The 13,163-nt window shown below is 56.1% G+C and overlaps 1 protein-coding gene across 6 annotated transcripts in view; it reads left to right on the top strand.

Annotated features, from left to right (window-relative positions):
• The window catches only part of PRKAG2 (protein kinase AMP-activated non-catalytic subunit gamma 2), a 279,228-nt gene that overhangs the window by 90,827 nt on the left and 175,238 nt on the right, over nt 1-13,163 (top strand). Inside the window, exon 4 of one of the 6 annotated variants that reach the window (XM_065884009.1) lies at nt 2,456-2,461. The exons of the other annotated variants lie outside the window; for them this stretch is intronic. Within the exon in view, the coding sequence (XP_065740081.1) occupies nt 2,456-2,461 (6 nt within the window). The remainder of the gene's footprint in view (nt 1-2,455; nt 2,462-13,163) is intronic. 6 annotated transcript variants of the gene reach the window in all.

Below are 13,163 nucleotides of genomic sequence, written 5' to 3'. Positions count from 1 at the left end.
AGGGGAGCCACGGGGTGGCCACGGGTGTGGGCCCAGCCAGGTGGATGGTTTCAGGTGGTCTGTACACGTGAGACCCTCCTCCGCAGGTCACGTGCCCCACGGCGGAGGGGCGGCCTGTCAGGGCGTCAGTTCTGCCTGCTGTTAACCTAGAGTATCCAGGTGTGTCCTGTATCTCCTTGTAAAGTACCTTAATTCCTCTGTGGAATGAGGCAGCCTGTGAATTTCAAGAACATAACTTGGACTTCCCTGAATATGCTTCTGGAACTGGGCAAGGTTCACAGGGTCTGTGTACAGCCTTGCTCGACAGGGAGTTGAGAACACGTCAGTTCCCTCACCCGACGAACACTTCAAGGTTAGTCATTTTATCCCAGATTTCAGCTTCCCGGACATTTGTAGAATTCTGTCTTCTTCCGGGGGTGGGGTGGGGGGTCAGGGTTTTCTCTCCCAGGCTGTTGTTCAGACTTTCGGGAGGACAGAGAAGTACACATCTTGTTCAAAGGGAGATGTTTCTCTCGGGAGCGCTTACGTTTCCCTCAGAAGCAAAGACCTTGTTTTGGCTTTAGTCCCAAAGAACGATTTTCTAGCCCTGGTGACTCAGGCTCCGAGGGGGCTGCTTCCTTCCGGGAAGAGCGCTGGAAGCGTGACAGGGTGGTCAGGTGGTGACTCGAGCAGCGGGGCTGGGGTGTGGCTGATGCGAAAGACGACCAGGCCTGACCCCCCTCATCTGGGCCCCTCGGGCATGGCAAGACGGGAGGAAGCTCATCTCTGTGCAAACGCTGGACCATTTATTCTTCCTTCCGCGGTGAGGAACAATCATATCTCCTATTTGTGAAAGTCTTCTTCGAGAATTGCCTTCACAGCCATATCTATTCTCTAATATTCTTGGTGACGGGCAGGTTTGGTCTTTGGAAGTCAGATTTTCTCTCTGTAAAGAGATCTCTTTGGGCCAGTAATGTTTGGGGTCAGAAGTTGAGGATGAAGCCGCGTTGGTAGAAATGCACAACCGTGAGTCTGGGCGGAGGTGTGGCACGGACTTAACCACGGTGCCCGAGGCCGACCGGGGCTCCACCTTCAGCTCAGCTCACCGTGTGGGCCGCAGCAGCTAACTCACCTCCCTCTGCCCTCGGTACGAAGCAGTGTCCTTCTGACGGGACCTCGCCAACCACACGGTGAGGTTTGGAGACGGTTAGTGGTTTTTCTGCTTCGACTCCTAGTGTAGTGTGGAGGGTGAAACACTTTAATAGAGAATATGTTTTCAACTTAGATCCTTCTTCCTCTTTTTCTCCCTCTGTGTCCCAGTGATTAGAGTCAGGCCACGGAGGACTGCAGGACACCCTGCCCATCCCAGTGTGGCTCCGTAGGGTTGACCCCTGACTTGCCGAACACACGGAGGCATCAGTGCCCACGCAGGTCTGTCCCTTCTCCTCCGTGGCTGTCTAACCTGATGATACTCAAAATAAGGCCCATCACCAGACCCCTGGGGACAGAGGGAGGTCCTGGCTTTAGCACTAGAGGCACCTTGTCCTGTAGGTTACCTTTTAGGGTAACCGTTTTGCTGGACGTCTCAGGAGGGGCAGGAGGTCTCTGGCCGTGGCTCTCACCCACCCAATGCGGGAGCTTTTCCATCTCTCTAACAGGCCTGGCCGCCCTGGGGCACCACTGGCCAAACGCTAGCTATTCTAAGCCAGTCCACCGGCTCTCTGGTCAGCCCGAGGTTCTCAGGGAAATCCTGGGCCCTTTCCTTTCCCTGTGCCTGTTTCATCTCAGAGTCTGTGTCCAGCTGCGCTCCTGGTCCTGGGGATGCTACAGATGGGGGTTAGCGAGCATCTGGGCTGCAGCTACTCCGACACTGCCCGCAGACAACCCGCAGAGACCTGGCTTAGAAGAGAATCAAATGCAAACCACCCAAAGGGTGAAAATTCCTGACACTGGGAGGAGGAGACGATTTTCTGGAAAGTGTGTTTCGTGTGGGCCTCACTTCTCCCCTCCCCCTCCCCTCTCCCAGTGTCCCACCCACCATCACTTCCTCCAGAAGGTCTGCTGTTGACGAGAGCTTTCCTGCGAGCTCCTTCCCACCCCCAGAAAAAGGAGATGGATTTTGACACATGCTGTTGTTTGCATGAGTGATATTCGAGAACAAAGCCTTCCGGGGTTCAGCCCGCCGCTTCCCCACCCTCCGCTGAGCCTGTGTGAGAGGTGATGACAGAATCTCTCTTCTTTCCAGAAGATGTCGGTGTAGGCTGGGTGCTCCGTTTGGGTTTGCCGTCGTACTGCTACTCACGTGGCGTCACAGAAGGAGATGAAGTTGAGTGTGAAATTCCCGCTCGGTACAGTTTCTGCAGGTGCATGGGCTGCCCGTGGGCTCTGCACACATCGGACACTCAGACCATCATGGAAAGAATCGTCCTCCAATGTTAGGAAGGCACCTGACCCCAGCCCACAAGGTCGTGGTCAGCTTCAAGTTAGCGGGTCAGGAATGCAGGGGTCATGTAGGAGGAATTCAAGGCAAGTTATCAGGCCAGGGCTTGTTGGGGGAACTAAGCAAGACAAAGCACTGATTTCAGACAACGTTAGGTGGATTTTAAAGACACACAAGTTTCATTTAATCCTTCTAATAACTGTTATGGGTTTAATTGTGTCCCCTCAACGAAGATATGTTGAAGTCCTACCCGCCAGCATCTCTGATTGTGACCTTATCTGGAAATGAACTCATCGATGGTGTAATTAGTTAAGATAAAGTCACACCAGAGTAGGGTGGGCGCCTAACCCATTATGACTGGTGCTTTAGGAGAAGATGGTGATGGGAACACAGAGGCGCGCAGGGAGAGCACCACGTGATGACAGAGGTAGAGACCGGAGTGATGGGTCTACGACCCCAGGGTTGCCAGCAACCACCAGAAGCAGGAAGAGGCGAGGAAGGGGCACGGCCCTGCTGACACCTCGATTTCGGACCGTGAGGGAACCCATTTCTGATGTACCTGGTTTGTGGGGCCCTGGTACGGGCAGCAGGAAACCGGTACAGGGACCTTCCATGGGAAAGTGACGCTGTTTAACAGATGGGAGGCTGAGATCCACGGAGCAAGCTTGGCCTGTGATCTGTCGTCCATCGCAAGAGTACGGTCGGTGAGGGAGGGTGCCGTGTGGCTCAGATGCCCCCCACTCTTCCCAGATGGGGAGAGAAGGCCGGCTGTGAGGCCAGCTGCTGCCAGTTCCTCGACATTTGACCTCGAAATCATTTGTGATTTTCGAGAGAGCAGGTCGGGTAGCCGGGAAGGGAAAGAAGCCGTATTAGGGGCTGAGGCCTGAGTGGGAGGCCGGGAGTCAGAGAGACTGGCCTTCTTTCACAGCGTTTGGGCAGAAGGGAAGGAAGCAAGAAGCGTGTGGCGGGACCTCCGAGCTCATCCGCAGCCTGGGCTCCCTGCCTCTCCCAGCCCCTCCCTGAGGCCGCGCTGGGACCACGGGATGAAGTTTCCACCAAAGGGAGTGAGAGTTCAGGGCTTCTGCCTAAGAGGGTTCCGGGCAGATCAGAGGTCTTTTGTCTGCAGCTGCGGGCTGGAGGCAAGAGGCAGAGAAAGCCGAGGCGGTGCAGGTGCAGAGGTAAGCAGCCGGATCTGGGGCCTCGTAGGGAAGGCGGCCGGGCCTGCTGCCTTCCGCGTGGGGGGGCTGTGCCATGAGCACAGTCCCTTTTGAGGTCACACTACTGAGGACCCGAGGCTCATTTCTCACTGTGGCAAAAGTGGGCCCATCCCGACAGAGGCGGGTGGACAGAACTAAATGGAAGCTAGGGCTTGCCTTGTTTGCTTCAAGGTAGGAGAGACCTGGGCGCATTTATAGGTGGAGCAGAGATGATGCACGGGCAGGTGTGACGGGGCAGGGGCATGAGCTGGTGTCCATCTCTGTGATGACTTCTGTTCTCAACTCTACTGCTGGGGTTTTGCTCCGGGGGGACATGTCCCATCTGTCCTCATGGCCCCAACGAGGCCATCTGAACCCCCCAGAACGGCCATCCCCCGAGTCAGCCCTCCGGCCTCTCTGGAGGGTTCGGGGACTCGTATGCATCTCAGTCTCCTGTGTGCCGTAGAGCCCAGGTGTCGTGCCTTCCCTGCGGCTCCCACAGGTTCCCTCAGGTCCGCTCTGCAAGCCCAGAGCCGGCATTGGCCTCCGGTCTCCCCGCAAGGCAGCTCTTTGTCCCCGGGCAGGGAGGGACTTGCTCTACGTCCCAGAGCTCAGTAGCGAATGGACACGTGGGAGCTGCTCTGCCCCGAACGCAGTGGGTGCTCAGGAAAGCTGGACTCACCCCTTTCCCGAGGACGCCCTGGAGTTCGCTCCTGAGAAGAGTTGACCTGCCCTCTGACCTCCCTGAGTTAGCTCTCAGTGGTGGCTCCTGTGCGGGGCCCTGGGGAGCCACCAGCACCATCTTTCTGTGCCTGGCTGGTCCCTACGCATATGTGCGTGTTTTAGAGCGCGGTGCTCCGCTGTGTCAGTGCTGTCAGGTATCTGAGCCCTGCATCCTCTGGGCCCATCCTTAGGAGTGTCTCCTGCCGGGTACAAAGGTCGTCTTCAGCTCAGGAGAGGCAGACGGGTGGCCGGGTGGCCGTGCTGCCCTTGGCTGCCGTGTGCAGCGACCTCCTTTCTTCTCTTCTGCCCCCAAACCCCGTCCCTTGGCTTTCCTTCCCCAAGTTCATTACACGGATCTGTGTGCACAGTCTGTCCCTCACCAGGAGGCTCTGACGGCTGCCCGGCAGCCACTCCCCCTCTTTCTTCATGACAGAACCTGGCTTTACCCAGGGCCCAGCCCCTGGGCACGAGTTACAGAAGATCTAACGCCCCTTCCCCATTTGGGGACATGCCTGGCTTCCACTTCACCGGGCTCAGGGTGAGCCAGCAAAACTTAAGAGGAGCTCTGCGAGGGATCAGAGAAAAGGTGCCTCCCCTTCAACAAAAAGAGGTGCCGCTGGAGGACTGATCCCCCCTCCTTCCTCTGTCTGCGGTGTGAGGCCACGGTTTCCGGGGCACATTGTCCATCTTGTGACCAGGGCCAACACAGAGGACGGCGGGGCAGACAGGTGGGAAGGTAATCTTGGTGGAGCTGGCATCACGGAGCTCGTTATTTTAGGTAATAAACGTCCTGGTAGTTTAGTCTCTTTTAAGTTATATGTCTCTGTTTCTGTTATAATGCCGTTAAAACATCCTAACTAATTTACACATCTCCTTGGTGACAGAGGTGAAGTTCCTTCGGATGGCGCGATTAAGGCAAAACTGGAAGAACTAATCTGGAATATTCCAGACCCAGGGCTGGGTGTGGGGAGGACTGGAGCACAGAGAGACTTTAATCCCCTCACCCCCGTGCTATCAGGGGAAACAGAGCAGGTAAAAGGACAGATGGGGGCAGGGCGGTCTGGGGCGGGGCAGTGGCCAGGGAGTCTTCTCTGTTAAGTGACCACGACTGAGCCAGAGGAGGAGTCTATGGGAAGGAAATGCAAAGTGCAGATGAGCTAAAAGCCTCATTATGTATGCCAGTCCCGTTCTCCCTCGACCAAGTAAATAAGCAAACAAGGTTATCAGGCCACCTTTTGGCGAGGTCTTAGGTCTGAGTCCTGCCTCCTGTAAATTCACTTTTTCTGTGTTTTCTCTGTACGGCTCCTTCCACTTGGTTTCTTTTTTGTTTGTTTGCTTACTTTCGAAAAGCTGCCACCTAGCCTTCGACGACTTGAGGATCTGAAGGGGTGGCCGTCCCCACTCTGTGCGAAGTCCTGGGGCAGCTGGTCCACCGGGAACCACAGAGCAGAGGCAGGATGTCCGCGTTAAATCTCTGCCACATTCAAGACAAGATGAGTTGATATGTGTCCCCCTTTCACCCTTCTATTCTAATGTTTCTTTGAATCTGATTTCCCACAGGAAGGTGTGCGGGTGAGCGCGCAGCTCTGCGTCCCCCGGGCCCTGGAAACAGGCCCTTCGAAACTCCGGGGGCTTCTCTGGCTTTGCGGCCGAGTGACCGCTAGAGGGCGATATAGCCCCACGTGCTGAGCCCGCCCGGGGGCAAGGCAGGACCCGCTGTCCCTGCCTGGGTCTCCATGTTCACCTTCAGTGCCCTGGACTACGGAGCAGGCTGGCGGGCCTTACCCCTGACCAGCCTGACGCAGCCATTTAAAGGGGGAACATTCGTCTAGTGGGTGCCTAATGGGAGCCTGCTGTGATCCTGGCTACTGGGGACACAGCCTCGAACCGCTGAGTCCCTGCCCTTGTGGGACTGCATTCTGCTGGGGGGAGGGGAGGCGATGAGAGACAGAACCGCTGTGCGGCTCCAAGAAAAACGAAGGGGAAGGGATGAGGGTTGGAGGGGCGCGCTTTAACGTAGGACCATCAGGAAAGCTGCTTCGTGGGCATCTGAGCAGCCACGGGATGGAGCCAGGTGTGGCCGGGCAGGGGTGTGGGACAGGGCGTGCCCGGCAGAGGGGAGAGCAGTGCAGATGTCCTGCGGCAGGGGCAGCCTCCAGGCCTTCAGGGAGCAGCTAGCATGGCTAGAGCCAAGTGGGGAGGGAGAGAGAGGGAGGGGTGGTCACAGGGCTCGGGTGGGGCTTACGGGATCCCAGGGTCTCACTGAATGATCCAGGGAACCGTCGGAAGGTGCTGGTGAGGGAATCACTTGCTCTTGGGAGGGATCAGTCTGGCTACTGTACAGAGAGAGATGCTGGACACAGAAGTAGGGGACCAGCCGGGGCCACTGGAATAGAGCTGGCGAGCAGTTACGACCGTCTCCCACCTCCTTTGAGACCTCCTCTCGCCCTGCGTTCTCCAGAAAGCCTTGCCTGATTATTCTTGCCTTGAGCGACCTGCCAGAGCTCTCAGATGTAACTTATTTTAAGTTTCTGCCCAGTAGGTGGCCCCTTGTGACGTGCTCCCGTCACCTTCTGTCTTTGAGAAAAGCGTGTGTGTCTGGCTCTTCACACGCTTACCTCCATGCTCTTCCTCCCCAGTGCCGGGCAGAACCTCAGCAGCACGAGGACCCTGGATGGTCTCCCTGCCTGGGAAGAGCACCGGCTCTGGGCTGAGAACGAGTCTGGATGTGCCCGTGGGTCTGGATGAAGGATGGACGCCATCCTCACCTGCAAGACAAGGGCTGGCCTGCGTCACGTGGGAAAGGGGTGGGTTATTCCGAGGACCCTGGAACTTCTTTTTCTGTCCTCTTCCTCCATGGGCTCCTGGTCCAAGAGCTGCAGTGCCCTTTTCCTGCCACCCTCAGACCCAAACCAACTCTCAGGGAAGGTTCTGGCAAAGGTATTCCAACTAAGATGTACATTATAGAAGTTCAGGGCTACATCCTCTGGGGGTAGTTGACACATATAAGCATATAAATGCGAAGGGGCTTCTAGCATCAAAACCAGATGCAAGGGAATTCCTGGCGGTCCAGTGGTTAGGACTCCGAGCTTCCACTGCAGGGGGCATGGGTTCGATCCCTGATCCGGGAGCTAAGATCCCGCATGCCTTGGTGCGGCCAAAATAAAGTAAAACAAAGTAAAAGTTAATAGCGATTCTAAAAAAAAAAAAAAAAGACGTGACAGATGCTTTCTTTTGGATCATGCGGTGTTGGCTCCTGGGGTGAGACGGTGGTATTTTGCTAGCTGACCCTCCTCTGAGAAAGAACTGGCATCTTGTCCTACTTGGACAGCTGTCCGCCCCGGGTGATTGCTGCTGCCAGAAGTCAGCCGCGCTGGGCACTAGGACGTTATCTTTGTCCTACTAGAAAAAACAGTGTTGAAAATCGCTGACTTGGACAGCAACCTACTATGATGACACCAAGGGCTACTCTCAGTCACGACCGTGTGGTATCTGTAGAACAGGCCAAGAGGAGAAGGTGCTGCACGTACCCTGGGATCTGGGGAGTTGCAGCAGCCCAGCGAGGGCAACGTACAGCACGGGGCGTTCACATGAGGCCACGAAGCGTCATTGCAGCGGTGACCCGAAACGTCTTTGACTGCAGCCCATGGTCAGAAATACATTGTATGTCGTAATCCAGCCATTTCTCATGAAACAGTATTTACCCTGGCCTATGTGTGCTATTTTCAGTTCGACCCTCGTTGGTTGTAAGAGCACGCTTTATCTGACCCACACAGTTGGTTGCATGATGGGGCAGGCGTGGGGTGTGTGATTGCTCTTTGGAAAATACCACCCTAGATGGTCATAAACAGCAGGATGGGCCTGGGAACGCCTGCGGAGAGAGTCTGGCTGGGAACTTCAGGGCACGGAGAATCAGTGGGGTGGTGGAAGGAGGCGTCGGGACTTTGCAAGGAATGAGGAACGGTAGACGTTTGAACTGTTTCTAAGACCAGCTCACAGCCGTGACCGAGGTCGTGTGTACTTTGAACACCCCAAGTATATTTAATTTTCTCTTCGTAGTTAAATTAAAATACTACCCTTCCATCGCGAATGACTGTGATTCTGGGCTAGGTCATTTACATCTCGGTTCTTTAAAGCCCCGCTCCCGGGCTGTGGGTCTGGAGCAGAGGATGTAATGAGAGCTGCTTGAAATGCGAATGAGTTTCCCAGCGAGGTTTTACTGAACTTGTAAAACTTCTGTCCTTTCACACTATCTCTGTGTTAGATCGCAGACAGCTCTTCCTTTCTCTCCCAGCAACTGAAGTTTATTTTTCAAATAGAAGTCTGCTTTCCCATGAAATGCCAAGGGTTTTGTACTGTGTGTGGAGGAATGGACTTGGGCTTTTAAGATTTTAATTAGGAGCCTCCAAGTCTTCGATTCACATGCCAAGGGCACCCCGGGGCCAGAACCTCCTGCCTCTACTCACCCCGGAACCGGACCGGGGCCACAGCACAGCCTGTGAGCCTCGACAGGGCCCGTCCCCTGGAGTCTAGAGCAGGGTCTGACGCAGTGATTTAGTCCCCAGCACTTGGGTCTGGACCTCGAGGCTGGTTACCCTGCAGAACCTCCACGCTGACACCAGTCTTCTCGCGTAAGGAGGCCGTTTCTGTGACCAGCAGGTTGGAACCACTCTATTTAAAACAGATGGAACTGAGTGATGATACGGTTCTAAAGGCGAGGGAGGATCTGAAAAGCCAAGCAAGAGTGGGAGGCCAGCCGGGGATTGGTGCCGACCCCCCGTGTCCCTCGTGGGAAAGGAGGAGGAGGGCAGCAGGGGGTGGGGGGAGGCGGTGGAGGGGGGCACGCAGGGGTGTCCCGGTGGGAGCTGTCTGTCTGGCAATACTGGGGGCCAGAGATGCTGTGCAAGGCCTGGCCCTCCCCCCAGCCAGAGGCCAGCCGAGAGGGGAGCCCGGGCACCGCAGCTGCAGAGTCAGCCCCCTGTGCACCAAGCAGGGCAGGGGCAGGTGAGGCGTGGGAATGGGGGCCAACAGCAAGGTGCCAGCCCCCGTGAATGCCACTGGGTGATGCATGTGCCCTGGTGCCTGGGATGCAAGAGCAGACCCGTCCAGGCACCCCTTCCCCCGCAGCACCACGGTGACAGGAAAGCTTCTTTCAGGGCACCAGAAGCAGAGGCTCTTAGGGGAACTCCACTCACGGGAATCGGCTCTAGAAGGACGTCCTTGACGTCCGGCCCAGCCCACAGATTCTGTCACGTGCAGAGCCCTGTGTTTGATGCTCACTGAGTGCCGTTTTCATACCCGCACGCGGCCGGTTCTGCTTGGTGCTCTAGAGAAGGCCCCGGGGCCGGGGAGGTGGAGAGGCCGCTGGGAGGAGATGCACGGGGAGAAGAGGTGACCTGACCGCTTCCTAGAAGCTGCGCGTGGGTGGCCAGCAGGGAGTTTCACCCCACAACACGCGGGAACCCCCTAAATCTCTCCCCCCGCCCAGTCCCGCGCTAGGACAGGCAGGCTCCTGCTTCTCCCCAAGCACTCTCCGCCTTTGCAGGTCCTCTGGCCTGGGCCTGACTTGCTTTCCTTCCTCACATTTTCTTCTATAAAGCAGCGTGTCTTTCGGACTCTTGATCTGTGTGGCTGTCCTCCCCTGATGAACCCAGTGACTTGCGGAGACGGCGTGGCTCACACGGGACCCCAGTGCGAGGTTCGGGGGGGCAGTATGGAGGGAGATGGGGGTGCCAGTCGTGACACAGGCAGGATCCCGAGGCCTATGGCTCCTGCCTGGGGGGCCTGGAAGCCCCCTGGCCTAGCCTCTGGGCACATACAGGTGGTGCACAGACATTTATCACTAGTGCAAAAGGTGCGTACTCAGCCAAGAAGCTGAATGCCGTGAACGTGGAGGTGAGAGCTGTGGAAGGTCTCAGGGCTCTCGGACCCCGTGGGAGCCACCTTGCTGCCTGGGAGGTGATGCAAGGAGAGGGGTCTTTTAAAGCAGGGTCGACAAACTCTTCCTATAGAAGGCCAGGTGGTAGATGTTTTTGGGTTTCTGGTCCACCTGGTCTCTGCTGCCACGACTCAGCCACAGACAAATGTAAACTGTGTTCCAATAAATCTTTATTTATAAAAGCAGGTGGCCGGGGCTTCCCTGGTGGCGCGGTGGTTAAGAATCCACCTGCCAGTGCGGGGGGACACAGGTTCGAGCCCTGGTCCGGGAAGAGCCCACGTGCCGCGGAGCACCTAAGCCCGTGCACCGCAACTACTGAGCCTGCGTGCCACAACTACTGAAGACCTCGCGCCTAGAGCCCGTGCTCCGCAACAAGAGAAGCTACCTTAATGAGAGGTCTGTGCACCGCAACGAAAAGGAGCCCCCACTCGCTGCGACTAAAAACAAGAAAGCCCACGTGCAGCAACGAAGACGCAACGCAGCCAAAAATAAATAAATAAATTTATTTTTTTTTTAAAAAAACAAACAGGTGGCCAACAGGATTGGCCTCTGTTTGAACAAATCTGGCCATCTTGTCCCCTCTTCGACCCTTCAGTGCCTCCCCAACATGCTCAAGTTAAAATCTGAAGTCTCGCCACCCCTCCACGCTCTGGCCCTTGGCTGGCTCTGACCGCAGCCTCTCATGACCACCAGCCTCCTGCCCGCCTGGTCCTGGAAGACGCCAAACTCGCCCCCCCTCCAGGCCCTCTGCTCCGAACACCCTAGTGACGGATGCCGTGCTGCCTGCAGAGCCCCCTCAGGAGTGAGGGGCTCGGTCCCCGAGCTGCTGACCGTGCCACTAACAGAGCCACCTGTCGTAGTGCCATGGCCCTTCCTGAGCCGGCCTGCGCCCCGCAGCTTGTCAGTGAGCAGCTGTAAAGGACCGGCTCCTAACCCCACTCCCGACGGCTCCCAGGGCTGGCCCCGCCCCCGAGCTTTCTGTAGGGCCCTCGCCGGTGTGTGTGGCCCCTCACCTTCACCCCTGGCCGACTCCTTCTCCTTCCCCTTCCCTGGTTGTGGATGCTGATCCCAAGAACATCTCTGGATCGCATCCCACCAGTTTCCATCTCATGCGTGCCTCTGGGGAAGCTGCACCAACTCCTGTCGCAGGTGGCCGCGCAGGCGTTGCCCCTGCCCTCAGTTCCCGCCCCGATGTCCCGTGGTCGGTGGCCGTTTGAGGGAAGGCAGGACAGAGTGGTCGAACCGACGAATGGGTGCTCGCGGCCGGAGGGCGGGTTCTGGGCTCGGGGTGAGGCAGCCCGTGAGGTGGGAGAGGACTTGGGCTGCTGGGGCTGCTTGCGGCCACTTGTACCAGTGGCCCTGGGTCTGTCCCCAAATGTCATGCGATCCAGAGTCGTGTGTGTTCTGCCCTGTGCCTGGTTGAGGGAGGTGCTCCCTGCTTGCCCGCGCTCCGCCTCCCGGTCCCGAGGCTGAGGGCGCCGGGCCCTGCACTCCCCAGCCCACGCCGGAGCCCTCTGCATCCAGGCAGCTGGTCAGGTCTGAATCCTGGGGCTGAGCAGACTTTAGAAAAACGTGACTCTTCTTGCCTGCCCGCAAAGAAAGGAAAAGTATGCGTGGCATCCAAGTTTCCTGAAAAGTTCAGCCAACACATTGCAGAGTTATGTGGCCTGGCACCCAGTGTGGTCCTCGGGGAGAGTGCCCTCTGCTGGCCACCACACGGACGACCCCAAAGGAGCCGATGTGGGCCCCAGGCTGGGCCGGGCTGCAGGGGTCAGCAATTATTATTATTATTCGGGGGAAGCCACAGAAAAACATCTCCTTTCCCTCAGCAAATCGTAGAGCTCTCGAGTCCTCTAAGGGCTGCTTGGGTGATGGTCCCACCACAGGACGCAGTAAAAGGACATCCTAGCAAACAGGGCTGCTTGGGTGATGGTCCCACCACAGGACGCAGTAAAAGGACATCCTAGCAAACGCTGCGTTCTTGCTTGGACCACTTCTTAATTCCTCTTTAAAAATAAGATTTTATTTTGACAATTTCAAACTTACATAAAAGTTGCAAAGATAGTACAAAGAATTGTCACATACGTTTCATCCAGATGCCCCAGTGTTAACATTTTGTTACCACATTTGCTTATGTTCACCCCCCCCTTCTCAGTACACATACGTTTGTGTGTGTTTATATGAAATCTGAACCATCAAGAAGAAGTTGCAGTCATAATGTCCCCTGGCCCCTAAGTACTTCAGTGCACATTTCATAAAAACAGGGACCTTCTCCTCACTACGGTTTAATTATCAAAACCGGGAAATTAACATGAATACAGCCATGTTCACTGAGCTGCAGACTTTATTCTCGGTTCACAAAGTGTCTCAGTGACATTTTTGGAAGAGGAAACCCCCGTCACGTGCTGTGTTTGGTGGTCCTTTCTCCTCGGTCCCTCTCGATCCGGAGCCTCCTTCAATCCTGTCTTCGTGACATTTTTCAAGACTGCACAGGCCAGTTACTGTGTAGACCGTCCTTCACTCTGGGTTCATCTGACGTTTCCTCAGGATTCGATTCAGGTCAGCTGGTTGGGCAGGAGGGCCGTGCGTCTGGCGTCCTGTCCTGGCATCACAGCGGGGAGCGCTTGATGTCACGCTGACCCATTCTGGATGATACTAACTGATTGCTTGGTTTAGGGAGGTGTCTGTCCCAGTTCAGAACGTTATTACTTTTCCCTTTATAAGCGATAAATATTTCATGGGGAGCTACTTTTAGAATCATTTAAATACCTTCTTTCTCATCAAGCTTTCACTTGCTAGTTTTAGCATCAGTCATTTATTCTGCCTGAATTATTACAACGGTGGTTGCCAAGGTGATTTTCTGATATTATCACTAATTCTACGTTGA

Source organism: Phocoena phocoena, chromosome 9, assembly GCF_963924675.1.
Source record: "Phocoena phocoena chromosome 9, mPhoPho1.1, whole genome shotgun sequence".
NCBI classification, from domain to species: domain Eukaryota; kingdom Metazoa; phylum Chordata; class Mammalia; order Artiodactyla; family Phocoenidae; genus Phocoena; species Phocoena phocoena.
The sequence above is the reverse complement of the archived record's forward strand: the minus strand, read 5'-3'. Positions and strand labels throughout refer to the sequence as shown.